General features: G+C 54.4%; 6 protein-coding genes across 6 annotated transcripts; 1 reads left to right on the plus strand and 5 right to left on the minus strand.

The window, feature by feature from the left end:
* Positions 1 to 43: 43 nt before the first annotated feature.
* On the minus strand, positions 44 to 877 carry B0I36DRAFT_254484 (uncharacterized protein; the record flags this gene model as incomplete). The annotated part of the gene is made up of 3 exons (XM_046150822.1): positions 44 to 227; positions 289 to 602; positions 665 to 877. 3 exons carry the CDS (start codon positions 875 to 877, stop codon positions 44 to 46), a joined length of 711 nt encoding a protein of 236 aa, XP_046005899.1.
* Positions 878 to 2635: 1758 nt separating this feature from the next.
* On the minus strand, positions 2636 to 4104 carry B0I36DRAFT_377853 (uncharacterized protein; the record flags this gene model as incomplete). Its single annotated transcript, XM_046160607.1, has 2 exons — positions 2636 to 3895; positions 3946 to 4104. The coding sequence occupies 2 exons, from the start codon at positions 4102 to 4104 to the stop codon at positions 2636 to 2638; spliced, it is 1419 nt and encodes a 472-aa protein (XP_046005900.1).
* Positions 4105 to 10306: 6202 nt separating this feature from the next.
* Positions 10307 to 11458, minus strand: B0I36DRAFT_396422 (uncharacterized protein; the record flags this gene model as incomplete). The annotated part of the gene is made up of 4 exons (XM_046161550.1): positions 10307 to 10476; positions 10691 to 10858; positions 11079 to 11225; positions 11362 to 11458. 4 exons carry the CDS (start codon positions 11456 to 11458, stop codon positions 10307 to 10309), a joined length of 582 nt encoding a protein of 193 aa, XP_046005901.1.
* B0I36DRAFT_337183 (uncharacterized protein) lies at positions 11399 to 12177 on the minus strand. The gene is made up of 2 exons (XM_046155649.1): positions 11657 to 12177; positions 11399 to 11490 (listed from the first exon to the last, which is right to left on the minus strand). The coding sequence occupies exons 1-2, from the start codon at positions 12130 to 12132 to the stop codon at positions 11481 to 11483; spliced, it is 486 nt and encodes a 161-aa protein (XP_046005902.1). The 5' UTR covers positions 12133 to 12177; the 3' UTR covers positions 11399 to 11480.
* Positions 12178 to 12858: 681 nt separating this feature from the next.
* B0I36DRAFT_44388 (uncharacterized protein) lies at positions 12859 to 15571 on the plus strand. The gene is made up of 2 exons (XM_046162903.1): positions 12859 to 13283; positions 13345 to 15571. The coding sequence occupies exons 1-2, from the start codon at positions 13004 to 13006 to the stop codon at positions 15279 to 15281; spliced, it is 2217 nt and encodes a 738-aa protein (XP_046005903.1). The 5' UTR covers positions 12859 to 13003; the 3' UTR covers positions 15282 to 15571.
* A 10283-nt stretch (positions 15572 to 25854) lies between these two features.
* B0I36DRAFT_355098 (uncharacterized protein) lies at positions 25855 to 26680 on the minus strand (the record flags this gene model as incomplete). Its single annotated transcript, XM_046157398.1, has 2 exons — positions 25855 to 26501; positions 26623 to 26680. 2 exons carry the CDS (start codon positions 26678 to 26680, stop codon positions 25855 to 25857), a joined length of 705 nt encoding a protein of 234 aa, XP_046005904.1.
* Between the last annotated feature and the right edge of the window lie 452 nt (positions 26681 to 27132).

Below are 27132 nucleotides of genomic sequence, written 5' to 3' on the forward strand. Positions count from 1 at the left end.
ATCTTGTTCTTGATTCATGACAGCAAGAGCTTGTTGACTGCTTTTATTCAAATTTGAAGTTCAACCTGAAACCCTGTTCCTGTAGCTTGGAGACTTTTGATCTGAGGTCTTCCATATCGGGCAGTGACATTTTTGCCCATGTCGCAACTTCTTCATCGGTTCCGAAAGCAATGTTGATGAACTTGCCGTGACGGCATGTCCAGCCCAGTCGGCTGTCAATGATAGCACTACAACGGGGACTGATGTAAGTAGACGCCCTCCTAGCGGCAGCGACAGAAGTACACCTACTATCCACCCTTCGGGAGATCGACCACCGTCTCGGTGATTCCTTCCTTGTCCATATTTGATGTAGGAGTCCTCAAGAGCCCCCAGTTCTCCGCGTCATCGGCGTTAAACGAGTTGGATTGCGACCCATTGTAGTACGCAACGGTGGACCCGGGGAACCAGAACTGCACGACGAGGGTATACACAGCTTCCTCCTCCTTGTTCCAATCGCGTATATGGAAGAACCATGCGTACTCGGAAGAGAGTCGATCGCTAAAAAACCGGAGGTATCCCCAGCGAGGCTCGGGAATAAATGATCGTATGATCTGTCCTACTACCTGGATACAACCATGACTGAGTACCTGAGTAGGAGAACGGACGGAACTCCCTGTCAACCTACCGGATCCCCGAGAGTGTTATGAATGATGAAGTCCAATCCTTCGGGCGTTTTAGTGTGATACCCGGCATCATAAAACAAGGCGAACTGTCTCCCTTTCGTGGAGATCTCAGTCTGCGTCTGATCCTCCGCGTCTTGATCCTTCACAAGATAGAGACCGGATTGCTCGATTGATTGCTTCGCGCCAGCTACTACCTGGGAAGGCATCGGCGTCATCCTCATCTGGGCTTTCTCATGTAACCCGCGAGTTGATGTTTTGGATCCTTTTCAACGCCAAAAGGAGGGGTAGTGGGGCCTCTCTCAACACGGAATTGGGTACCCATGTTGGCGCCCGAGTTATCCCGTCCTACTACCCGTGCCGTCGGTTGAAGTGGAGAATGGACGATGAATCAGCCCAGAGTGGGGTAAAGCGAGTCTCGGTCTGATTGCCAGATCAACTCAGCTGCCATGCTTGTGTCTTCCGATTTCATGGGGCTGGTACTCGTTCGCCAATGCAGTGCGCCATGAAACGGAGTACCGAAGCTCTGAGCGAGCCCCGCCAGAGACACAACCTGGGCAAGACGCCCACAGACCACCAAGTTTATCACTCTCCACTGCGGCACCATGCCTCTCCCACGCTGAGCCATGCAACCGAGCGACACTCAAGGCGCTTGCAAGTCCCTCTACACTGGCCACGAGACCTGGAGTTAGCGGGCTTCCTTAGCAGGTCAGGAGCCACCGTGCACCCCACCAACACGTTTCATCGCCTGCAACGCAAGCAGCTGGCCTCGGAGAGCTACTCACAGTCTACCTCAGATCGACTTTGTAGATGTCACTGTCAAGCTGTCACCGCCAAGAAAGCGCAATGGTAACTCTCTGAGTGCTTGCATTCTTATGACCATTCCGGCTCAAAAACCCGGGGTCCCTCAGCCCTGACTACCCGCGAAGCACAGCACGCCATGGACGTGAGGACACGCTCCGTCGCCTTTCCCAAATGCGACTTCTCCCGCCACCATGTCGGCCTGCCCCTTCTACACGTGCCGAGGTAGAACGCATAGCCGCATCGCGTCGCTTCGACCAAGATGTCGCAGAACTCCTGATATGAGCAGACTCCTTGCCTCAGTCGTTTCAGGCTGCCTGGAAAAGAACTAGTCAGCCGCACTACGGTAGACGTCTGGGCTCTCTGACCTACTGGCAATGGCTAGTGTTACTCCCGATCACAAGCTACTTTTTGCCACCGCAGGCGCCGCATGTGTATCCGCCATCGAGGCCGGTGTCTTTGCATGTCCTGCACTTATAATCGGCCATATCGAGTGAGCGAACAAACCGCCGCTCCATATAACAGTCGCTGGCCATGACCAGCAGCTCAAGACCGCACGGTGGCCCCTCGGCTGGCATTCCGAATGGGAGCAAAGCTACAAGCAGCTCTACTGCCAGAGATGCTGCTGTTCGCCACCTTTAGAGAACGCCACCTTTAGAGAATGCCACCTTGAGAGATCATACACGACGAACAGATCACAAGTCTACGCTCCGTCCCGTCATCTGTCACGGGCCAGGTCATTATGCCTGTCTGACCTGCAGTACAGCGAAACAGACAGGATGGGAACGTGGCGGCCAAGAAATTATAGGGAGACATACCCAAAAAGCCGGTGAAAGCAAGACCTGGTGGTTAGAGAATGGCTGCCCCTAGCACAGCACGCCGCACACCCCAGAGTGAGGCTCGCGGAGTGGATGGCACGCATAAGGGCTGGAAAAGAGATTTTCTGGGAAACAGTGGGTTGATGTTGGCCATAAATGATGATTGCCATTTGGTCTCCGCAGTTATGTATCATTAAACAGAGTTCAATGTTGAGCGTGTGGTTGCGACCGTACAGTCAAGCCATGCTAGCTAAGGAGCATTCAGAAGGGACGATTGAATGTGCTACGGATCGTCCCGACAGTGAGTAACCTTGACTGCCGAACACGGAATCATCATCATCGCCCAAACCTTCCAGCCTAGTTCGTTCGAATAATAGGATTGTAGTAGCGAAAGCGATTGTGGGGGTCATATTGGCGCTTGAGCCGATTGAGCCTCTCTCGTCGCCATCGCTCAGAGCCATACATCTGCTCCAATGTTTCAAAGCCATTGGCGTAGTTCACGTAAGCCGTCGCAGGACGATGCGGCTGGCCGTCCAACCACAGCTGTCTGACTCTGTCCGTCCAAATCCGACTGGTAGCTACAACAGAGTCACTTCGGGACGAAAGGATGATCTGCATTGCCATGAGGTGGTGGTCTTGACGAAAGGGATACGCCGAGCTATCCGGGTCCCGCTCCTGCGCAGCCTTCGTGGAGTAGCCCTCATGAATTATAGCAGCACCGGCGGCAAGCTCGGGCTGACTGACCATCATGCGGGCGAAGTCGTCAAAGATGCGGCGCTCGCTGGTCGTATTGTAAGTCTGCAGACCTATGGTCATGGTCATACGATTCTTGCCGTGCTGGCAGATCGCCGAACTCTCGTCCGTACTTTGTGCTTTGGATATCTCTGGATACGGCACATCGCCAGAACTCTGCAGCAGTGGTGTGATCGCATTGAACGGCGCCAGATACGGTGAGGCCGCCTCTGATGTGCCTCGATATGCAAACGTCCATACAATGACAGGCTGGCGGTTGTCGATATCAGGGCGGACGACAAAGGTCCCATAATTCAGTGCCATGTTTACGGGAGTTGACCCATTCTGGTGAAGCTCGTTCAGTGCTGTGAAGACCGCCTCCAGGTCATTCCCGTGCCATACATAATTATGGTAATGCCAGGTGTCCGGCCCTCGTGGCCACACCCGGAGCTCGAAGCTGGTCACGATCCCGAAGTTATGTCCAGCGCCTCTCATTGCCCAGAATAGCTCTGGGTGATTGGTGCCGTTGACCCGGATCGCCTGCCCATCGGCAAGGACCACATTGAACTGGAGCATGTTGTCGCTAATCATACCATACAGGCCTTCATGACGGCCATGGCCCCCACCAAGGCCAACCCCTACGAGGCCCACGCAGTCGCATGATCCTGTAGTTGTGACGTAGCCGTTCTCCCAGAGATGTCGGGTTACCCGACCAGCATTGACCCCAGCGGAAAGCCATGCGGATTTGCTGTCAGCCTGGATGGCAATGTTGTCGAGTTGGCTGAGATTGATTTGGACACCGCGGAATGATCCTAAGCTTTGCGTGAATCCGTGGTTGTGGCTGGCGGCGAGGAAGGGGATGTCTCTTTCATTGCAGAACAGAACCTTTGGTTGACATGTTAGTCGGGGAATTTCATATAGTGAAGTCAACTTACTGTCTTCTGAACGTCGCTCTCGTCTCCGACAAGCACTACCATCTCAAACGTTGGCTCGAACAACGTATTCCAACGAGATGTAGCATCCCCGAATAGAGGATCCTCTGGACCGAATATCACTGCGTCCTTGGAAAGTTGACTTCCCAACTCCTTCTGCATCTGAAACACAGTGTCTCGAGAGCAGATTGAAGTCGAGTCTCCGAAGCAGTACGCAGCCGCAGCAACGTGCAGCGACTGCGCAAGCAGCAAAGCGAAGGAGGCGGCGGCGCGAAACATCGTCACCGAGATCAAGCCCTGGGAAGGTCTTCGTGCTTTCAGGTGGACGTGCAAAAGGCCTGTAGAGGCTTTGCCTTTGATAATTGTCGGTTGAACAAGCTAGATGGAGGTTAAGGCCATGGCTGTTTCTATCTGCGAACCTATGAACCATTGCTTTTATAACTTGGGATGACACGTTTGAGATCGCCAAGTTTGTTTCTATTTAACACAAGCATAACGAACAAACTGTTTGTCTGTACAAGTCTACGCACCAATCAGATACGCTTGAAGGTTGACTGGGCGTGTTCTCCAAGTCACCAACCAGAGTAGTGGATCATGGCCGAATCCAGCAGTTGTGGCGACGCGGCAGAGCTAGAGGTGGAGCATGCACTCCTTAAGTTTGCTGGCCTAGAAATAACAGACAATTAGGCAACAACGGTGCTCACATGGGCTACTGCACGTAGACCGATTTCGCGCGTTCGAGGCTGTCGTAGTACTGTACAGGTGGTGGCCAGTCTGCCGTCTTTTGGACGAGTGCACCAAGCTCACGTTCGAGGGAACTTCCACTTGCCACTGGCGAGGTTGTGCAGCGTCCATACTAAGCCCCAGGCAGTCACTGCGTTTATTAGCGCTTTGGCCGGGACCCCATATTAGCCTGCTATTGCGCGGTCGAGGAGGACTCAAGAGAGATGCGAGTTTGCATGACTTTCGCAGCTGGTGGATTGAGCTGGCTGGCTTGACGACATGCTTTCAGCAATGCGTCGAGCTCCCCTAGCGTAGGTGGAGACGCGATCGGCAAAGTGCGGCTAACGGGCTGTTTGTGCACCGCATGAACAGCGGATGCAGGCCCCCACGCAGAAATTGCCGAGGTTGGCTTCCGCTGCAACCGTCCCATGTTCGCACATCCCTGGTCCCGGAATGTTTCTGGAGGGTGCCGAGGTGTCTTCGAAGTGGGAAGCTTGTCCCGGGATCTTCCCTGCAGGTACGTTCAGGCTAATGCATGTCGTGCGGTCCAGCGCCACCACGCGAACCAACACAACAAAAGAGCCTGGCCTGCCAGCCTGGTTCCTCAATTACGATGGATGGCGAGCTGGGCCCACAGACCGACTTCGCGAGAGGTGGAGAGTGGCGTGTTGTTTTGCTCAGGCGGATCCGTCCACCCGCCATTCCAGGATGACTGGAATCTGCACGTCCAGTGCAATCCATCGCGCCCACAACGGTGAACGCACCGGCCGCAGCATTTCCTCTGTCCATCGGGCCGAGCTCCAGCGAGGCAGAAGACGGCTCACGTGGGGGCCTGGGGACCCCGGTCGCCGATGCACATGTCAATTGATTGCAGCTGGGCAGGGCTCATGTCCGGCTAAGATAGGGTGCGGGGAACCCAGCCACTACCATGCGCGGCTTGGGCGGCGCCACACCTGCGCGAGCCACTTTGCGGCGAACCTCTCGGGGCCAATGTGTGATCCCAAGCCAAGGCGCTCGCTATATGGGCCAAACATCGCCATGAAGCACGCGGCTGCCAGAGACGTGGCTTGCTTGAGGATACGCATACATACTTTGCAGCTGCGCACTACAGGCTGATTAGCGTCCACAGCAGTTGAAACTGTCAAACCCATGAACTCTGTGCCGCCCTCCAACGGCAACCGCGTCGAGTAGCTAACATTAGACACGAAGGGACCCGGGGTGTCCCAGTCCCAGACGGTCAATCTCTCGGGCTTCCATAGTGGCCAGCGGGTCGAAGCTCTCTCTGCGTTCCTGCTCTGTCGCTGCCCTCTCCCTCTCTGCACAGGTGCCTCGTCCTTTATCGCTTTCATGTACCCGTGCTCTGAGATACCACCCTAACCCACCATCATCAATGTTTGGTCTTTGGAATTTTACCCTTGCACATCCTCACGTACAACGACACTTGCTCCCTGCTAGAGTGTAATGCCAGGTTCCGCCCATGATCTATCACCTGCGGGATGTTCATTCCCGGAGTTACGTCGTGTCCTCGACCGAATGCACCCACTACGACAAGACAACGAACCTCTCCTGATCTATACTGAAAATGTCAGCTTATTTCGTCCACAACGCCAACGGAAAATCCTGGGCGTTGCTCAATTTTACTGTACCACAATCGACCTCCCACTACCAATCGGCTCTGTCATCCGATACCATCAGATCAACCAGATCACCACCGCATACGCCGTTCTACCACACGAACCATGCACCTGCATCCCTGCGCCGTCTAGCTCCGCGCTTGCTCGAACACGATATGGGTTCAGTGACACTTACAAATGGTCGAAAACTCAAGATCCCTCTATGGAGGTGCAGGAAATTGCCCGGAAATAAGTATGACGCGGTCTCCATGTCTTGTTCAGAGTCACGTAGACTAATGCGGACTACAAAGTCGAGACCCCCAAAGAAGAGTAAGGAGAATGCCGTCTGAAGAGCGGCATCCCTATTTGACGCTGGGATTTAGTACTGGGCGAAGCGCATCGTCTTTCACACGGGGCACAGCGGTTGAAGAATCCGTTATGGCCAGAGGTCTCGACATGGCCGGTGGCAGCGCTGCAGCAGAGGTTGATTGTGCCGACCAGGAGTATGAAGAGGATGCACGCAGGTTTCAAGGCCAATGTCCTGCCCACCTGCTCGTGATTATGGAAACCGGACATGCGTCAATCCGAGATTGCTTCAACTCAACCATGGGCTACCACTATCAGCTTGCGGAAAATCTCCGAAATTCCCTTACTGAAACCACGCGAACTGTTCCGCAATTTCGTTACATTATGGCCAGCTTTGTCCCGGTCTCCAACAGAATCACTGAGGACAGCACTCCTTCGCGGGACGCAGCACTCAGCGCATTAATCATACTATACGGCTTTGCTAAGGATAAGGCCATTGTCAGCGCCGAAGACCTTCAAGCCTTGGTAACACTGAAGGGAAGATTGCAAGAACGACCGGGAAGAGGAAAGGCACTGTAACGACATCAGACTTGCCTGTAACTTGATCGTCCTTCGTCGTTCGTCATTCGTCGTTCGTCGTCCCCGTGCCGCTCTCGGCCTTATGTATTTGAGATTCGTGGTTAGACGACGATAATCCAGAAAACCGCCAGATGAAATCAACAATATTGTGTAGCAGCTGGTTGAGCTTCTGTGATATACGGTCATTCACCCGTGGGAATGGGCTGGGCAGAGCTGCTAAAAGCTTACCTTCTACATAAAGGTATGACACAACTGCGGACAATCGTAGCGGCTCTTGAATCAGGGAGACCTTAACGATCAGAGCCGTCGATTTATGTATGCCCACAGAAAGATGAAGGAACTTGTGCTGAGACTACTCAGCACTTGCTTCTAGAATCGGCGCTACAATCAAAACTCTCTAGAGATTATCTAGTACTTATCGCATCGTGACTCAAAGAACTTGAGGGGCCCATAATGGTTGTAAGAGCTGAGCTATCGATCTAGCTGCAGCACGTTCTCTTTGGTCCCATTGGTGCAAACGAAGGATTGTATGATTGCCCATCGCGCAGGGCGCACTATTCGGCCCTTGGGCTCCGACCCAAGCTCCCTTGGAGCAGATGGGGCATGAGTTGGAAAAGTGGCCCCACACGTATCATATGAGCCCGAGATATTCAAATAGCCATTATTCATTCAAAGGCATGGTGTGAGGTCTATATACGTATGTGCCGTTTCGTTAGATGCTCCATTTATCTGAATCGGCACCAAGGACTTTGGTGATGCTAAATTTCGTCGAGCAGCCTTGAGTACCGGGATGATGGACACGGAAGTCTACACACAGATCCAGTAAGTATGCCCATAGCCTGGGGGTGTTCGTACTTACTGGTGCACAGATCTAGGCTGCGTGGGGCGGTTCCATTAAGTATATCCCTCGAAAGACAAAAATGATTGAAAGACACAAAAACGAAAACAATCTCATCCCGTTATAAATCGTAGTGGATCCGTAGATGTGTGAGGGATAGACCTCATTAAATAACCACAACCCATGCCAGGCAGGGTTATCATTGCGTGCTGAGCAAGTTTCGATGGCGCTAGAAAAGGGTAGATGATAAGCACTTAGGCGCAGTGGGGATGTAGCGGGATCCAAGCAAATTTCACTCTTGAACTGCTTCCTGGTATGGGAGCTGTCTTGTGTATCCCTATCACTTATTTCAGATTCCTTGACATAATCCTCGTGATTCCCATCCACATCCGGTGGACTTATCCCCTCGTCGAGGGCCTTGACATATAAGCGTCCCGTGCGATACTCTTTATCAATCTGCATAATCTTGGCTTGTAGGCTGATTCTCACACGCTCGTTGTGTTGTCCATGACGCACGTCGCCCAGCATCTTCGGGCGCATGTCTTCACCAACCACCCCGTTCCGCCGCAAATGCCTCTTGCCAGACTCCTGCGTCTCCACAAGCAGACTCGAAACGGGAGGCCCATCAGGATCCTCATCGAGGAGCTCAAAGATACGGGTCTCGCCAGTGGCCCAGTCCGTCAGTTTGGGTGGATTGCTGTTCAGGTGTTCTTCAGTCAGCCCCATGGTCCGTGTCATGTAGTTGACGAACCCCCCGTGACCGAAGACGATGATTGCCGGCGCTGGCCGGTCGTCGTCCACGCATGCCGCCCTCCCAATCATTATGAGCATCTTGATTGCTTCCTTTCCGCGCTGGATGAGGTTCTCCGGGTGCCAGAGGCCGTGCTTGAGATGCCATAGCTTGTTGTCTCTGTCGTTTGCCCCTGCCGGGTTGCCTTGCGGGTGCGTAGTGTCTGTCTTGCCAGCGACGGCGAGCTTCCCGAACGTGATGCCCACGTGCGACGCGTCTTCTGGCACGGACTGCACGAGCTGCTCCAGGTTGAAGTCGTCCAGTCCGCCGTGAGGGAGCGTGATACCAGGCTTCCTTTGCAGCTCCTTGTCCACGAGTCGTCTCAGGTGGTTGAGTGGTCTCGTCCGGTCAGAGAACCAAGTTGCCTGCTCGGCAATGAGCGGCGAGATGGTGATACCAGACCTGTTATTGAGTCTCTCGGCGGGGAGCGCGATGAGGGCGGTCTGGATCGCCCTCGACAGGCTCGAGATGACGACTAGACTGTCAGTGGTGACAAGGGAGATGTTGGGGTTGTCGAACATGTCCTGGTACTCTGCTCGTGTCTTGGTGGAGCAGTAGTCGCGGCCAGACATCTCGGCCTTGGACCAGGCTGCCCTGGTCTCGTCGGTGGCCAGCAAGGGGTCCATCTTACTAACGGCAGAGTTGTCTGGGACGTTGGACTCGGACTCTCCATGGCGGGTGAAGATGATCCTGTAAGTTCGTGATTTGTTTCGTCCTGGTGCCATTCTCCTGTAGATGTGCTTCGCCTATTTAATCCAGGTTTTGGGTCTTAATTGAGGAGGGAGTTAAGATTGAACGAAGGTACTTCCTTTCCCCCTTCAGCGGTAAGGTGTGGCTGTTCTTTTTATATGTGGCTCCGCTCTTGCCCAATAGATATCTGCTAACGCCTGGTTTGGCTGCCCGCTTTGATGCTCATCTGCCTGGTTATTGCAACACAAAAAGCAGTGCGCTGACCAGGCAGGCATAGTGGGCTCGCATTAGCGTGCATCACCTCACCTTCCCCGGCCCTTGTTACTGCTGATAATTCTGCATGCCTTATGCCGCCGCTTCCCCCAACAATCCCTGCCAAGGCTCCCTTCTTAAGGCTACATCGTTATGGCCTAGAGACGGCTCAGGTTGTGCCCGCTCCGTGACAATGTGCAGGGATGCATGATTGGCCATTAACTTGGTTGAGAACCGTGGTAAGGAATGACAGCGGTGGCTCTTTATTTCACTTGATTCGGTTGCGATGAGCGGTGATGGGGGAAAAGGGAAAGGCAGTGGTGCCACATGTGCATGACAAGATGAATCTGTCACGCTCCGTGCAGCATCTTGCAGAACGAGCACCTTTCCTAACCTAGGACACCGTTTCCGGGCATGCCTGTTCTCCTGGACCGAAGCCCAGTCATCGCTGATCAATGCTATCGTCACCGTCATAGACAACGAAAGCGGCTGTGCCATTGGAGTATTTGGGTTCCATGTACTCGGCTTAGCACTTTGAGCGCTGTCCCAGGCAACTTGCATCTGAGCTTCGGATCATGCAGCCAGGGACGCACCACACTCCGGGCGGATGATGCTCTGTCGTCGTACTCCACTCTGGCATGGAGCAGGCTCCAGTTGTTGATAAATATCATATCGCCTGTGCAACTCGAGATCTTCGTCTGGTGCTGGCGTGCCACCCTCTGCACCAGGGCGAGGGCGTCGTGCTAAGGCTGGGCGCAGGCTAGGCACGAGCCCCGCGCGTGCGGCCGGGTGGGGCCCAATGCGGGCTGGGTCCAGAGCGATGACCAGCTTGCCTGCATCATCCTGCAGGGGGGTTGCCAGGACGTAGGGGGGCCTTTTCCCGGCTCTGGTTGAGGTTGCGCGCCCGCGTCAGCGTCTGCTTCCTTCCCGGAGTGGCTATTTCGGGCAAGCACTTACACCTGAACTGCCAATCCGCGGCAGCGAGCGTAGCCAGCACATCTGGAACTTTCTCTCGAAGGTGGGCATGAATAGCATCCGCAGGGACAAGCACAACTCTCCACGAGAAGACGTCCTTGAGCGAACATGCATAGCTAGTATCGAGCAACACATATCTGTGTGGAATGGCTGTGAAGTCAATTCGTTAGTGTCATGTCCCAGTCGTCCTGGCTGTTGAGCGGGTCGCAACTACATACCAGCTCACGGTTCGTATGTATTCCATAGCGGTGTTCTCGGGGCGTCGACCATAATTTGAGCTCAGTGAAGTGGGGTTTGAAATATTAGCGCGGAGATGGCATCCGGAACTGCCCTCACTCTTCAAGAACAGGACGACGGCGCTGGCACTTACAGAAGACAAGTCCTGTAGGATTGTGGATCCCCCCTTGAGCGCCGATGTACCTCGCGAGCCCCAGGAATATGATGGTATTGTCCTCCACAGGATATCTCGAGGGATCAAGACCTCGCAGAACTGCGACGCCCAGTTTGGTGGGCCGTACTCGCAGCAAAGTCAAGTCGGGCCCGCAATGACGGCAGAGAGAAATTGCCCGGGCCAACTTCATCACCATTTAGCTCAAGCTCTATGGTTCAGCCAACATGCCTACAAGTCCGGGCGCCCGAGGGCCAGCACTTACCTTTGAAGATGTCGGGGGTTGTCTCGACTTCATGCACATCATCTTCCTCGGGCTTGACAAGCATCATGCAGTGGTCCGGAGCGTGTGGGCGAGGCATGGCGACCGATTGATGGTATTACTTAAATGATCCTGAATATCATAAATCAAAGCGTATGTTGGTGTGAGACTTTTGTGGTAAGATGCTACCGCTCCGAGGAAGTACGGCCGGGCTTTACGGCAGCGACTCTCAACCAAATTGCAGCATTGTATCATGTTGTCTCGGCGATGCGTAAAAACCCGACGAAATTTATTACATATTTGTCCGCGTTTGCACCGCCAGCAGACAGAGACGCATGGTGAGACCAGCAGCATCAGAAGCCATTTTGTGCGGCTGGTGCTGTCCCGGCAAAGGCACCGGCGAGTGATGGCTCGCTCCCGCTTGCCTGGGAACGGTGAGTCAGGAAAGACCGCGATTGACTGGTGCATCGAGACGTTGCTCTTCTGGCTTACTTCCCTCGTCTTTTCCGCTATTTCTATTGGGGCGCCTAGGAGGAGATGATCGGTCATCAGATCGAAGACGGTGCGAGATTGCGGGCGGTCGGTCTTATGCGATATCCGTGCATGTCGACTCCGGTCTCTCGAGTGCTGGCCTTTTCGATGTTGCCTGGACCAGTCTTTTCGCGAGCGGGGCTGTTGGTTGCGGGTGCTGGACATAAGGCTGTGGGAGGCGGCTGGAGCCTCTTGCAGCCCGAAAGCTCCGGAATGTGACGAATGTTCAAGGGCATGGTGCATATGCAGAGTGGCTGTGATTTCGCAATGATCCTTGTTATCGCGAGCCAGCTTGCCTGGTCTCCAGGGCTTCCGTTGACGACCTCAGGGCCATGCAAGACCATGCGCTAAAGTCTCATTGGGTGATGGTGGGGCCGTGAGGCGGCCCTCGGGAGAGCAGGCAGCACCCATGCTGGCCAACTTGGAAGCATCTGCAGACAGCCTCACAAGGACGACCGCCGTGTGCGAGAGCAACCGTCCCAGAGGTGATGCATTCTTATCGCAGACTACACTGGACAATGGAGTGCCGACCGTTCCCGACGAGCGATGGGCTTTGGCCTGCAAACGCGTGCAAGTGCCTTGTCCATCCAGAGATGCTACTAGGTAGCGAGTTGACGCCCGTCCCACTTTTCTGTTGTGCGCCGCCCACCCGCCGCGCGCTTCCTCGCGCCTCCAATGGGGTCGCAACCCCAAATTCAGCCCTGACGACCCTCCGCGCATTGTGCCTATTCCCCTCCCATCCGCACATCTCGCAGCATGCTCGTGGACAACACACAGGACAGGAGTCTCGTCAATTACACCAAGTTACAAACGGGCCGCTTGAGATCTCGTGTTTGGCACCAAGTCAGCTAGACGCGACCAACACACGAAACCGCCTATCGGCAGAAATCGTACTTCCCCACTCTAGGCACACTCGAGCTCGATTTCACCGCCACTGCCCTTCACACGGCCTCTCCCATGCCCGGCACCTAGCACAACGGCCATCCGCGCACGGCCAGTCCCGTCATGAACTATATCAGCAGGACCTTTCCCCGACAGCGCTTGTGTGGGGACGAAAGTTCACATCACAACAGTATTGCACCCACCATCGTGGCCGGTTCCACGCCGAGCCATCATGGCGGCCGATTTCACATGGCAAACGGAAAACAACCCGTACGCTGACGGACGACGAGGACAACCAGGTACCTACCGTTCGCAGCAGAACACCCGGCGCACCGCGGATAAGTCACGCAATCAGGATAGCTCCTCTCGCCGCGAATCCAGGGATGAACCTGTGCGAAGAGATTCGCGAGATGTGAAGGGCCCATGGGACGTTCGCAATGATCTTGCCCACGGAGCACAAGAGAGCTCGCCTCAGCAAGACAGAGCCAGCGTGGTCAAGGCACCCGGCTTTCGTAAGTTCGCATCCGTGATTCCCTCATGGTGGTCACATTTGCTGACAGTGAGCGCCATCAGTCTCTCGATCACGCAGTGCTGCCCCATCCCGTCTCGTTACAGCTGCCAAATCCGAACTCGATATGCTCAGCAGCGAGCCGCCGACGACTGAGAATCCCGGGTACCAAGACCTGTTCAACACCTTTTGGGCTTGGAGTGACACATTAGTTCACCGTGTGTCAGTCAAGTCGCAATTTTCAAGATGGAACGCAGAGGCTGGGCCACGCCGGGCCTTCAATACAAAGCTGGAAAAGGCAGACGAAGGCACTTCCATGGCTCTGCTGCGTCGGACAGAACTGCGACAGCAGGAAAAGGATGAGAAGCTGTTAAAGACCAAGACCTCAGAGACCGACAAGAACCATCAAAAGGGATTGGAAGTGCTCATTTCGAAGTTCATTGCACTCACAAAACCCCCGCCTATAACTGCCGAGGTCTCGGAGAGACATTGTGGCACAAATCAAGCTCTCGAGCGTAAACTCGACCTCCTGCAAAGCCGCATCAAACAGCAGGAGGCAGCGTTTGCAGCTGGAGAGCATAAACTTGAGCAGGAGAGGAATGTTGGCGCATGGCAAAAAGAGATGCAGGACCAACATAATGCAACTTTGAAGGCTGTAGAGACGCTGCGGTTGGAGAACGAGAATCTCAAGAAACAGCTCACGACGCAGATGCGCGAAGTCTCCGAAAAGTCTGAAAAGATGTCTGATAAGACCTCTACTGAGTGCGATGGCTTTAGGAAGGACCTCAAGAGGATCGACGATGACAGCAAAGCGCGATGCAAGACCATGGAGGCTTTATGTCAACAGACTGTCGAGAGATTATCTCAGTCTTCGGCCCAAGTAACGTCTAAGATTACGAGCATGGAGGCAGCACTGAACAAGCAGGCGCGGGAGTACGACAACCTGGGCATACAGATACAGCAGGTCCGAGACTCATGCGCCAGTTTAACCAGCACAATCAAATCATTAGAGGCCGAGATGGAGAATACCACAGAGAAGGTCGACTCACTTGACCTGGAGAGCTTGGACAAAATGGTCAACACGTGGGTTGACAACAAGATCCCGGGACGGGTCAAGGGTCATGAGGCAGAGATCAACAACATGCGCAAGGAACTCTCTGCGCTCAAGGATCATCTCTCGGTCAGACACGTCTCGGCTGCCACACATTTACCGAACCAATCAGCCTCAGTCTCGCCAGATTACCTCGATACGAAGTTGGCAGAGTTGTACGGCAAGGTGCAGACGACGGTGGCGGAGACGAGTGATTGGCTCGGCGATGAGCTTGATGGTCTGAGAAATGACTTTCAGAAGCTCAGGGACGAGAAGCTGGCGGAACGCATCGCCGCCCTAGAGGCTGGAGGTCTCGAGAAGAGCTCCGATTCTGCTGCAACATTGGCGCTTGCATCGCGTTTACAAGATCTGGAAGGACAAGACCTGCCAGGCAAAGTGGACTCGCTGCAGACCCTCTGCATGGCTCGCTTGGGGGAGGTCGAAAAGTCTGTCAAGGACTGGAATACACAAGTGCAGGAACGCGCCAGTCAGGTTCTGCGCCAGGACTTCCAGGCTGTCAAGGATAAGCTTGAAGGTGTCACGATGCAGGCAAACCACCTCGATACTCAATTCCAGAATGTGACGACCAAGGAGATGGCTCGAATGATCCTTGGTGAGCTCAACCAGGTCACCAATAAGTCCGACAGCCCGGGACGCAAGGCCATCGAGGCTGTGGAGAAGCTCAGCAGTAGGATGGATACCATTTGGGCAGACCTTACACAAGTCAAGCACGACCACAACCATATGCAAGACGAGTTCACGAAACTGAGCAACTTCGTTGACGTAGTCGTCCGCAGTGGGCAGCGCACAGGCGACAAGAGGTCCGCCGAGGCACAAGCGAATGGAGCCGACAGCCCTGTCGATCCGAAACGCCCAAGGCTTAGCAGCAATGTACCGCCAAGTGCGCAGTGACGGACTACGCCGTTTTGTGTATGTCGGGCAGTGCTTGTTCTGATAGAGCACTATTCTCATCATACACAGCCGTAAGTCCAGCACAAGCATGATTGTCTACGCACTATAGTACAGAAGGACTGAACTTGTCCATTGAATGAGCGCGTCTCCTATGTATCATGCCACCAGGAGGTGAGGCCGAGGGCGTCGAGTCCAACTTATTGATCTAACCTGTCTACGCGCGCGGGTACACAGTCCCTTCCGAGCCAGCCATTACGCTGTCGCGGTAGACTCACTTTCATTCGTGCATGCCGGCATCTGGCCCCGTACGCGATCTCGTACAAAATTGTGAAGCCACATGACGGACAGCGCGAATGCCTCGTAATGGGATAACTTTACCTGACTTCCACAACAGAACCCCAAAGATCCAGAAGTGGCTGTGGTCCCCGAGTGCATCATTAGTCAGACTGGTATGCACTCTTCCTCGGGCGCGTATTGGGCCGCGAGGGTCCTATGTAAAGGAAGCACCCATTTTCCCCCCCGCGCGTGCGATCGAGGCGGAATAGAACGGAGCACGAAATTCTTCTGAGCTGTTACCTGAATGTCCACCATAACCAGATCTCCACCTAACTTTGACCATCACTGGATGGAACTAAAGCAGCGCAGGATATGGTGCACCGCCGACGTATGGTGGCATTGGGCCCAACCTCAGCCTCCCCAGGCAAGGCTGTCGCCGCCGCGGGCCGCCACAGGGCGACCACAAAGCAGTGGCGGCCCTGGCCCTTTCGTTTCTGGTTACGGCCACAACAGACCACCAGCAGAAGCAACCGCAGTCGCATGTAAGTCTGCTTCGTCCAGTCGAGCGCATATCATGGGCAAGTCCGCGTGATTACAGCCGACCGCCATCAGTCCTCGCTCAGCAACCACAATACGTTGCTGCTGCTCTTTGAGCACCCAGCGCAACGTGCATGCGCGTCACCTGCCCACTAGCTGACTTAGCCCAGTAGCTGTTCTCATGGGAGACGTAGAATGCCACGGTCAAAGAATGCCGAGGTCCTGGTAGCCGGCACGGTCGGGTTTGGTGGCCGGATCCGAGTGCTGGGCTTGCCGAAGCCACGACTTGGCTGGGGAGCTACGGTGGCAATCAGAACTTCTTCGTTGGATCATGCAGACAGAGGGATATGAAAGCAGCTGAGCTGAGCGGTGTTGGGCATGGCAACGGCAGTGTCAACTCCTCAGCGACTGGACAGACGGCGAATGCAGCGAGCTAACCAGCTTGGGCATCCGCGCGAAAAGCAAAGCCAGCACAACAGCAACTCGGTTGAGGTTGTGTTCGACAGTCATGTGCTCCACAAACTGTGGTAGACTATCTTGTGCCAGTCCGTATTTTTCTTGAGTGTCTACCTCGGCTTTGTAGGCGTGACGTCGGAAGTCTACGCCAGCCAGTCTCAGCGGCCGTGAGCACACGAGCACCAGTTCCCCCTCCGCGACCAAACCGTCAGGCTTGTCTGCAACGGACATATCGCACCAAGGGTCGGGCAACAATAGATCGTCTGATATGCTCCCAAGTGCGGATCGTCTTGGCGCTGCGTCGACTTCAAGGTCCGTCATTGCATGACTTGAGCTGCGCGCATCCTTGCGAGCAGACATGATGAATACTTGACAATAGCCTCGAAAGAGCACAGGATGGTACTTGTTGGTGCATGCCGCCCAGCGGACGAAGATGCACAACAGGCTCACTACGACCAGTGGCTTCTTGTGAGTTCCAGCCCCAGCGCGCTCATATCAATTGACATGCGCAGTCGAACGAGACAACCCACGGTTCGGGCGCTTGAATGGTGTCCATTACAGGGCGACGGGGGGTTGTGGTTGATTGCATGGCCCCGCTGTTCATTCTGACCGGCATTGACCAAGCGTCTTGCCCTTTCAAGGGCTTCAACGCATCGCCTCAACGCGTGCCGAGAAGGCATATCTCGCGAATGCGCGGCCCCTTCGACAGGGCCGCTCAGACTCCGCAAAGGCACGTCTCTCGCTTCGCCATGCTCCAGAAGCAAGGTAGCAACACAGTGCAGGACTCGGGCTGTGCCCGAGCCACGCCTCAATCAACCATACCCATACCCGTGTTGGACCACGTCGGTTGTCATTCGTCACTGTTTGTGTGCCCTGTTGCGCATAACTTGCCGCGACCTTTGCTTCGGGTGCCGCGCGATGATTGCTACATGGCGCAGCAAGATGCTTCCGCACTCCTGTGTCGTGGGATGCCTCAGCCCTGCACAATGCCGTCCGGAACCCCACACCAGGGATGCAGACTTCAGTGTCTTGAGTCTGCCTTAAAGTGTCATGATCGCCACAAAACTCAGCCGAAGGCTTCCTTCCACCGCAACCCACCACCTGGCACGCACTTGTGTAGGACCAGTGATCATCGAGCGGCAGCTGCCAGATGTCAAATGCGTTTGACCTTCTCGACTGTCTCACGTTATGTTGGTAGTTCGCTGATGCAGTGCCAAGATGGTGTTACGGATCAGTCCATTTGTGATGGCTTGTGCCCACAACCACCCGGGACCGTCAAAGTCGTGACACAGCGACACGAATGCATACCACCTTTGGCGACATCTATGTCTTCTTCAACTGAAAACAACGCAGCTCTTGAAGCTGCCCAACTCTTTCAGCCAGCCGGCTTTAGGTCTGAGTTGATTTGCATTCACCACCACGAAATATCATGACTGTACAATACCAGTCCCATCACGCACGTCCGCCCAGACGCAGTGCCAATAGCCTCTTCCGTGTCACCCAAAGGTCTTAGGACTAGATCTCAGGGCGATCCTGGTGTTGTCTTCCTCGAACTCTTCTCCGAGCTGCCAGCCGCTGAGCACAGCATGGTCGATAACCGCCTGTGACATCGTCGTCTGGCACTGCTTCACACCATGGGTGGACATCACCACGTTCAGTGTGTCGCCCGTGGATTGGGTCATAGCAAGACCAGTCCGATCTCGCCCGGCGATTGCAGCTGGTCGCCTGCTTTCTTAGTGATTGACTGCATATGCGGTTGAGCACCTGATCTCGTCGCAGGAACAGCTGCCACAAAGTTTGCAGCGCCCGATTCAGTCGCAAATCGCCGAGGTTTCTCAGCAGTGTGGTGCTCTTGCAGGGGAGGAATCTGCTCGGAACCACCCGATGCTGCAGGCTGTTCTTCGTTGAGCGAGATCATTATCGGACTCGAGGCATGGATCCCTGCGAGGACCTCTGCGAGCTCTGAGGTCCCGATCCGAAGCCTCCTGGACACTACCAGAGCTGGAAATCCGAGTGGAGTCGCTCACAGCTCGGCGGACCGACAGTCAAGGAATATGGTGGCCATTGTGATCGCGAGCAACCGTCCCGGGATTCAGTGTATTTTGGCCCAAAACCCGGCTCGCCAGTCACGGCTAACGGTTACGACAGAGCCACGAGCCAGAACAACCTGCCTGTATTCAGGGAACGAAAGAGAACGGAATAATACACTTCAAAACTCTTATCTACTGAACCACAATCGAGAACACGATCGTCTGATACCTATCAGCAAGCCGCTGTGGTGGGTTTTGAACATAGGAATACCAGGAGCAGTCAAGATATGAAAACCACTACTTGAATGAGAACCTGAGCGTCTTGGATTTTAGTGACGGACAGCGTGAATCAGTGCGGGTTTATGCGAAAATACTTTGCAGCTTGGTGGCGTCGGCAAAATTGGCGGATAATGCGTGAGTTTGCTGGCGAGCCTTCGATATCCATGACCCTATCCAGAGATGCCCAAGGCTGGTCTGGATAAAATCATGGTGTTGGAGTTCGTATTGTTAGGACCATCTCTCGAGGATCGAACCTAGTACTGTGCAACGCATGTCGTCAAGTACACTCACGAGTCAACAGCACAGGGTATGGTTGTCGAATGAGAGGTGACTATTGCGACTCAATACCTCATGTAGACGTCCCAAGGAGGGCCTTCTAGCTCGTAGTGCTGAGCCGCCAGACACATCTCCCGGCCGCAGGGAGCCCGCTCTGCCGCATAAAGTGTACTTCCTTCCCGCGCGCGTTGGGCTGCTTCATTCTCGCATGTGCTTGTACGAAGAAGTCGGGTCAGGATGAGGCATTCAGCAGTGAGGAGAGGTACCGCCACACGGCGGCAGTGTGGTAGTACAATCGGAGGCTACTCTCGAGGGTCAATCGGCGCGATTGAAGACTGTGCACAACACCACCCACGTTATCCTCAATTGGCCAAAATAACTCCTCAACATCGGACTGCTACAGGCCACAACCTAGTACGCTCCAAATCGACAATATCTCTAGCGCAGGCTCTGACGCCCAGGGCGATTACGCCATTGCTTCGGTTCGAGTTGCGGAAACGGTACGAGCCCTTGCTGCCAACAGCGACAGAGTGGCATCGACCGGCGATGCTGTTGCCCATTCAGAGACGGCTGAAACGACCACGCCACAAGTCAAATCCAGACAGGAGGATGAACGAAGTCATCCCACAGATACGCCAGGCAAACGCCGATCCAAAGGCTCCATTATCAGCAGCACCATAGTGAGCTCAGCTCGGAAAATGGCGAAGATGCAGGCCCTGGTCCCACACCATCGACCAGTCCTGGTGAAAGTGGTGCGGGCAGCGGACAGAGCTACGACGAGACTAGGACAAAGCCGCCAGCAAGCACACAGGTACCGCGGAGGGCGACCTCAACCAGGCAGGCAACACCGTCAAAGAGTGTGCTGACGCGTCAGACCTGGGAAGTCAGACTGTGGACCATCCACTGGACGTCACCTTTGGTAATACGACGCCGGCGCGGCTGTCCACGGCGACATGCCGAGCTCAACGGAGGACCGTGGTCACGACACCGGCGATGCTGGCCGTGCCGGCAGCCCTGCCTGTGCCAATGACACCAACAGACGCCGTGTAGCCCAGTTGAGGCCGAATTGTAGACGGAGTATATCAAAATTAGCATCGTAGGATACCAGAATAACTCTCCGTCGTCCATTATTGAGAACCTACGGCAACTAAATAAAGGAATCACAATGATAATACTTATGCGCTACAACCTCGAAATGTAGACGACCGCCTTAGCCGCGGTCGTCGAACGAAGAGAAAGTAGCTTAGAAAGGAGGATCCCTCAGGATTGATCAGGTAAAGGATTTGAAGGCTTACATCGACGCGACGTAGCATTTGTAGGTAGGAAAGAGTTAAAATAGTGGTCATACGAGGAGGCTAGAAACAAGCGCGCGACGGTTTGGCGTCTGCGGCGAGATTGGCCATAATGCTCGTACATGTCAGATTTGCTGGATTTCCCGTCCTCAGCTGAGCACAACCCCACTTGACACTCAACGTTCAGTCATTTCCCCTTTGGGATAACGCATCTGGCATGACTCGGTACTCAAGGAGAGGAGGGGAGGGCTTGTGGAAGCTTGCTTTCTTCGGCAGAGCCCAGCGGATCGTGTGACAAGGCTCACCCGCAGATAGGTGTAGGAGGTCCTCGATGTCTATTTGATGACCCGTGCCTCACAGCGGCCTTGCGGTGGTGTTAACCGCATTCGCTCAGTCACCCAGCTGATCTCCACCATCACGCCGAAGGAAACTACCTTCATCACCTGCTTCGGCAACCTTGAAACCTTCGACGTCGTCGTGTCAAGCGTGCAAAGGATTACACAGAGTTGCCTACAAGTGCAGCGGTCACAATCAGTCCAATGGCGCCTAGCACCTCACGAGAGCACGAGGTGCCGTTCCTCTTGCTCCCAAAAACGAGAAGCCACAAGGTCAGGTCACATCCTCGGCATCGTCAGAGGGGATGCCTCGCAGTGTTGGCGAAAGTGTTGAGCCCGAGGCTTGCTCCGATGGTGAGTAGCGTGCCCACTCGTCCAGGTTGTCCATCAGATTCTTGTGCGGTCGGCCAGAGACGAACACGTACTGATCGTAGCACAGTCACACCACCTCAAGTAGACATCCAGCAGCCAGCAGATCCACTTCTCGCGGTTGCGGAACAAGGAGTGGCCGCACCAATCCCGATGTCCTTGTCAAATCCTGGCGACTTCTGGGACAGTCGTAAGCTCGACGCCATTGAGGAAGCAGCCCATGAATCTATCCTACCTCCGCCCGAGTTGGACAGTGTAGACAACAGCGAACGGCTCGAGAAAGACCCTCCTTCCGCACCAGCTACCTGACCTCATGAGCAGCCACGCTCCGGCTCTGGGCAGTATTGACATAGGACGCCAAGTCATGTTGCCTCCAGGTTGTGAGGGTGCTCAGTCAGGACCAGTACCATCGATGAGCCCTCGTGAAGCTCAGCAACGCTGCGACTCAGACTCAACAACCGCGCCCATCAGCCTCACTTGTACATCATCAGATGGGACTAGATCGCCAGTCTCATCGCCCCCCTCGCGGTCGAGCCTCCCTGGTGAGGTTTCGCCCACTGACGCACCAAGTCTCACTGAATCACCTTTGGTTGTTGGTTCCCCTGATGGCATTTGCGACAGCCACAACATGCAGATCCGAAGAAAACGTCGGGGCTCTATCCAGGCTGCTACTGCAGAAAAGAAGAGGCACGTTCGGGAGACGACCCGATTCTCTGGGGGCTCGAAACATCAGTGTTAGAATCAGAACCTCGCTGCTATTCTGGCGGACATCCGAAAGTGGCCCACCAAGGACAGGTTGGAAGTGCTGATGCTATTCATGAAGATCTAGACTGGGGTGGACATTCCGCAAACTGAAGCGACACTGTACTTGTTGCATACTATGTCAAGGTGTGCACAGGCCGAGATGTTTATCACTTTGGTCACTGGACTGGGAAACCGAGATGAGCTGTCAGAAAGAAGAGCCAGTGTTTCCGGAATGGCTTCGTGAAGGGCTTCCGTATCTGAACTTCTTGGTGAGGTTCACCAGGCGTATGGGTAGAGAAGGTATGTTACTTGTCAATCATAGACCTGTTGCGAACATCATGCACTACTGTAAAACAATCTGTGAGCGGCTAAGTGGCCTATTCCAGCATGACAGAGCCTGTTTCCACTGGGAACTACACCTGATGGACCCATCCATCCGAAGTGAATCTGCGCCGGTCTTTGTTGAGACAAGTTGGCAGGAGCACTTTGGGGCACATCTCATTCAGCATCAGAACCCCTCTCTTCCCCCTTCACCCAGGCTCACATGGCGTCTTTCCAACCGTGCTTACAATGAAACAGGCAGACTTTCTTCGCACAAGGCCAAGTCCAACCCAGCCGCTCACTATCAGCTCTCCTGAGTCCAAGGCCCCTCCGCCAGTAGGTGCAATATCCACCAGCATCACGCCACCATCATTGGACAAATGCTCGCCTTCGCCGTCAACCCCTTCCTCAACCCCTTCCCGAACCCGTGCCTATACACCAACGCGACTAGACGTCCTTTTGCCCGACATAAATCAGCAACTCGCTACCATAATACAACAACTCAAGGAGGCTAGACAGGATTTAGGCTCTGGAGTGCCAGATGTGTGAGGTAGCAGCAACCATCCAGGCAAGCATGAAGGAAGCCGCATCACAACTTGAAGCTCTCACTTCCTCCAAGGACGAAGTCACTCCAGGTCTCATGGTAGTCAGTCAAGAGAGGAAGAGGCGTGCACCAACAGACGCAAAACCCGAGTCACAGAGCAGGTCCGAGAGGCCACACGTCGAGGAAGATGCCGACGTGATGGTTGAGGTAAGCTGAGCACAGATGATCCAATATACTCCCCTTTGCTGACTTGAATGTGGCAGCTTCATCCGCAAGGTAGCTGACTAGGCCGGGTTCCTGGCGCCGAATCATACGCAATGATGTGCTGCACATTGCTGCTGTCGAACGCCTCAGCAGCCCTCGAGTTGGGTGTTTGATGGTTGGCGGGCATGGAGAGGGGGATGATCTATCACAGCGTGGAGGTTTTAGGCCTACTGAGTTCTCATGGTCCAGCAGTGAGTTAGACCCGTGTCAGGAGCCTCGTCAAGCGCAATTCATTTCTCCAGAAAGCTCAATGCTTGTTTTGGTGTCAGGAGTAAGGCAGACATGTCTCTTATCATGACCAATACTGCATCAACACGGTATATCGTGTGAGTTGAGGTCGAGATTGCATCGTAGTTCTTGATCGGAATTACAGCGCCTCACGGCATAGAATTACAGCGCCTCGCAGCCTGGAATTACAGCGCGCCGCCGCCCAGAAGAATAGCGCCTAGCAACCCTGGAACGGTTCCCTGATGTGACCTAGGAAGCATTCCCACATCCTGGCACCGTTCCCAGCTTAGCAGGTATCTTTACATAATGCACCACACAAAGTGTACTTGCCACTTTGGGGGCCCCTGTACCGTCAGAGATCACAGTAATCGTCGTCACCCATAAATGCACGTGCGCGCACATGATTGCGATTTCACGGAACGAGCAAGACGTGTTAAGTACCGCTCGTTCTTCTCGTTCTCCAAAAGAAGAAAAAGGCCCACCAAAAAAGTGAATGGCACATGCGGTTCATGAAGTTATTTGGGTTGGGAGTTTCAGGAGGCTTGTCACTGTGGACGTTAATGAAACCGATAGTGAGGCAGTTGGTGGGTGCCGTTCCATGAAATTCTACTATGATGCAGCACGGCGAATCTGGAAGTTCTTGGCTTCTGGATAACGGAGCGTGAATGGTAAGAATGATGTCTTCGGCGTGGCATTGCGATGTTGAGAAGAATCCATGCGGGGCGGCGATTGTACAGATGGTCGTGAATGGGAAGACTGCACAGCGAAGACGATGCTGTGTCGTGCCCATATTGCTCTGATTGTGAATGCTCTGCCCTAGGGAGATGCTCCAAACGAGTGGCGTGGCAAGTGCAACCTCAAGCAGATATGACCCGCAATGAACATATCGAGCTGAGAGCAGCGGCAGAGCTCAGGCCGCCGGATGGCTGGGCTAGGTGCCTGTCGAGCGTGATGCCGTGCTACAGGCGGAAGGCATCACTGCCGGTTCGCGCTTAAGGTAAGACCAGGGCGCAAGATCTCTAACGCCTCCGCGCTTGTTCCTGGCGTTCGACGTAGACGGAACAGGCGCCGAGCTTTACGCTAGTTTTGCTTGTGTCACAGAGTGGGGGTTGTTGTTTCCAGCCCGCCAGCGGATTGGAGCGCTGTAGGCTCCAATCGACCTGGCCATCCATCTGTCCATCCGCATGTCCACCAGTCCTCTTGCTTTCCACTCTGTGCTGCGGCATCCGAACAAAGCCCACAAAAGGCAGGCGGCACAAGGCAGATAGAGGTCAGGGTGTCGCCGTGGATGGACATGTGGATGGAGAGGAGCCTACAGGGATGCAGGAGATGATCCGATGCCCCGCGCCACTAGCGCACTTCTGCAGACGCTAGGCTTAAATCAACGACAAATTCAGTGCGCAGTGAATCTGTCGCTCTTTTAAACTTAATGAATGCATTTGACAGGATCAGGCCGCGCCACTCATACGCAGCGTAGACTATGGACCCGTGCGACTACACTAGGGACTCCTGCTTCCAATCTCACAGTGCAGTCAGGAAAAGCAAGCCAAGCTGGTTCTCCAAGAATCTAAGATACACTGTTGTGCGCAGCCTGCACGAAATTACCACACAGCTGCATGGTCAAGTTATATGTATACAACTGTCCACTCCTTTCGCAGACTCAGCAGCGATTCACAACTGATGAGGAGATACAGAGATGTATGTCTGATTGCAGCTTTTATTCGAAATGACGCAAGCTCGGAAACATCGAAACGGACTACCTTGTGTTTCTAGTGTCCCGTGGTCCGTTTTTCCTAATCTATGGATATTAGGCCATCAGCTCCTCCGCTGGTTGAGGGTACGGGCTGTTGTTATTATTGTTGTGGTTGACGAACCATGTCTGGCCATACTCTGATGCCGGCTTGCGGGCGTATGGATAAGGCTGCTGCTCCAGCCAGGAATATGTTGGGCCTGTCATGCCTTGGTGCCTTGGTGCCTTGGTGCCTTGGTGCAGGTGTCATACCCACTTGCGCGTGATGGGTTTCAACGGGCGGACGCCTTGTCTTTCGTGTATCAGTATGTGGGCATTTCTGCGCTGAAACCCCAATGCCTGATGACGACTGCGCGTGAAAACAACTGCCTATTGTGTTTGGGGGCTGCGCTGCAATTAGAGATGCGTCATCGACAAGGTACTCACTAAAGTGCATCCTCCCTGAGGCCAAAGCGATTTGAGGCTTCGCATATATCGTTTTTCGTGCCCTTGTGCTGCTCTATGCTGTGTATCTACTCCGAACGCGAGGTTAAGGTGCCAGAGCAGACGCTCATCAGACACCACAAAAGGTGTTAGTATGCTGCTCTATGCTGTGTATCTACTCTCCTGCCGCCGCCAAAAGAAAAAACGACGCCCTTCCACGAAAAGTACAATATATCCACCTCTGAACGATGCTCAAGGACTGTTGCCTCCGCCATTATCTACTACTGCCAAAAAAACAAAACCTCCATCAGCAAGACAATACCAACGATGAAAAAAAGAAAGTCTCCCAAGAACTCCATACATCCTGGGCCTTGCAAGACCCGGACCAGTCAGCACCACGCCTACTTGCTGCCCCAATCGTCACTCCAGCTCAGCTTTCCTTTGCTGAATCAGACTCTCTTAGAACCCTCATAATAGTGAGCTTCCCCCATAGCGTGGCTCACATGGTGTCCATGTTCAAGATGCTGTTTGACTATCGCTGGCTGATGGTACGGACTGTTGTTGTTGTTGTGGTTGACGAACCGTGTTGGGCCATACTCTGATGCCGGCTTGCTGGCGTACGGATATGGCTGTTGCTCCAGCCAGGGGTAGGCCGGCCCGGTTATTCCTTGAGGCCTTGGTGCAGGTCCCATGCCCACTTGCGCATGATGTGCTTCGACGGGCGATGCCATAGAGCTCGAGACTATGGAAGGAGCGTACATGTCTGGGCCCATGGAAGAGCGACGGTCGAAGGAACCTCGATGAGGGTCATGTCCATCAAGCATGACGTAGTGCGGCGCTGCGCTGTCTTCGCTCTCATATGACATAGTCCGCGCTGGGGAATGTAGTGAGGGGTCCCACTTATCTTCGGCCCGGACGCTGCTAGCACCTGACGTGACGGTTCCCATGGATTGTGGCCATTCGGTTGGGTGATGATGTGTTTCTGGTGAAAAGCCATGGAAACCAGTAAGGCTCGGAGCCTCTTCCGAACTTTGCTTCCAAGGACCCATCTGGAAGCCTGAGCCGCTCCCATGCTTGGGACTAAGAGTTTCTGAGCCTGGCCAGCTACCTTATCCGAGTGGATGTCTCGTCCCGCTCACGTCTTGTGGCCCTGTCAGTGGTACGTCAGTCCGGTTCACTGATAGTGTCGCAAATCTCGCACTCGACCGAATGCTTACCTGAGCGATCCGTCAAGATGGCACTTGACTCGTACTGCCCCATTGCTGGTGGTCCCATGTTTGGGCATGAGGCTGCTGCGGGTGCGCCCGGGTAGGAGCCATAGCTGACAGGTGCCGGGAGTTTGTGTTTGACCGCTGGTGAGGATGATGTTGACCTGATCCTCGAGGATGCGATGATCCGGTTCTTTGGCTTCGACTGTTGCACACTATTGCTTCCGCAACCTGCCGCGTTTGGCTGTAGGTCAACAGGCTGGAACTCACACTCCCTCTTCAGTTTGATGCAGCTCTCGCATCTACCGTGAGTGCTTTTGCTGTCCACTTTGCAACGGATTTTCCTGCGCCGACAGTGTCCGAATGCAAATGGTCAGCCACTGAATCATCTTCGACGTTTGCACCCTGAGAGCCAAGGTGGGGGCGAGGGGATTTGAAGCTTACCACAAGCCACGGATGATCTGTGATAGCCAAGCTTGTTGCGAGCTTTGTTGTTCCGGGCAGTGTTGCGTTCCTCGT

The sequence above is a fragment of the Microdochium trichocladiopsis genome (genome assembly GCF_020744255.1).
Source record: "Microdochium trichocladiopsis strain MPI-CAGE-CH-0230 chromosome Unknown B0I36scaffold_12, whole genome shotgun sequence".
In the NCBI taxonomy this organism is placed as follows: Eukaryota; Fungi; Ascomycota; class Sordariomycetes; order Xylariales; family Microdochiaceae; genus Microdochium; species Microdochium trichocladiopsis.

Coding starts and splice junctions, on each gene's coding strand:
- B0I36DRAFT_337183 (XM_046155649.1), bottom strand. CDS start 12,132: ATGCACCATGCCCTTGAACATTCGTCACATTCCGGAGCTTTCGGGCTG.
- B0I36DRAFT_44388 (XM_046162903.1), top strand. CDS start 13,004: ATGGCGGCCGATTTCACATGGCAAACGGAAAACAACCCGTACGCTGAC. Junction 13,284..13,344: donor GGTCAAGGCACCCGGCTTTC/GTAAGTTCGCAT, acceptor GAGCGCCATCAG/TCTCTCGATCACGCAGTGCT.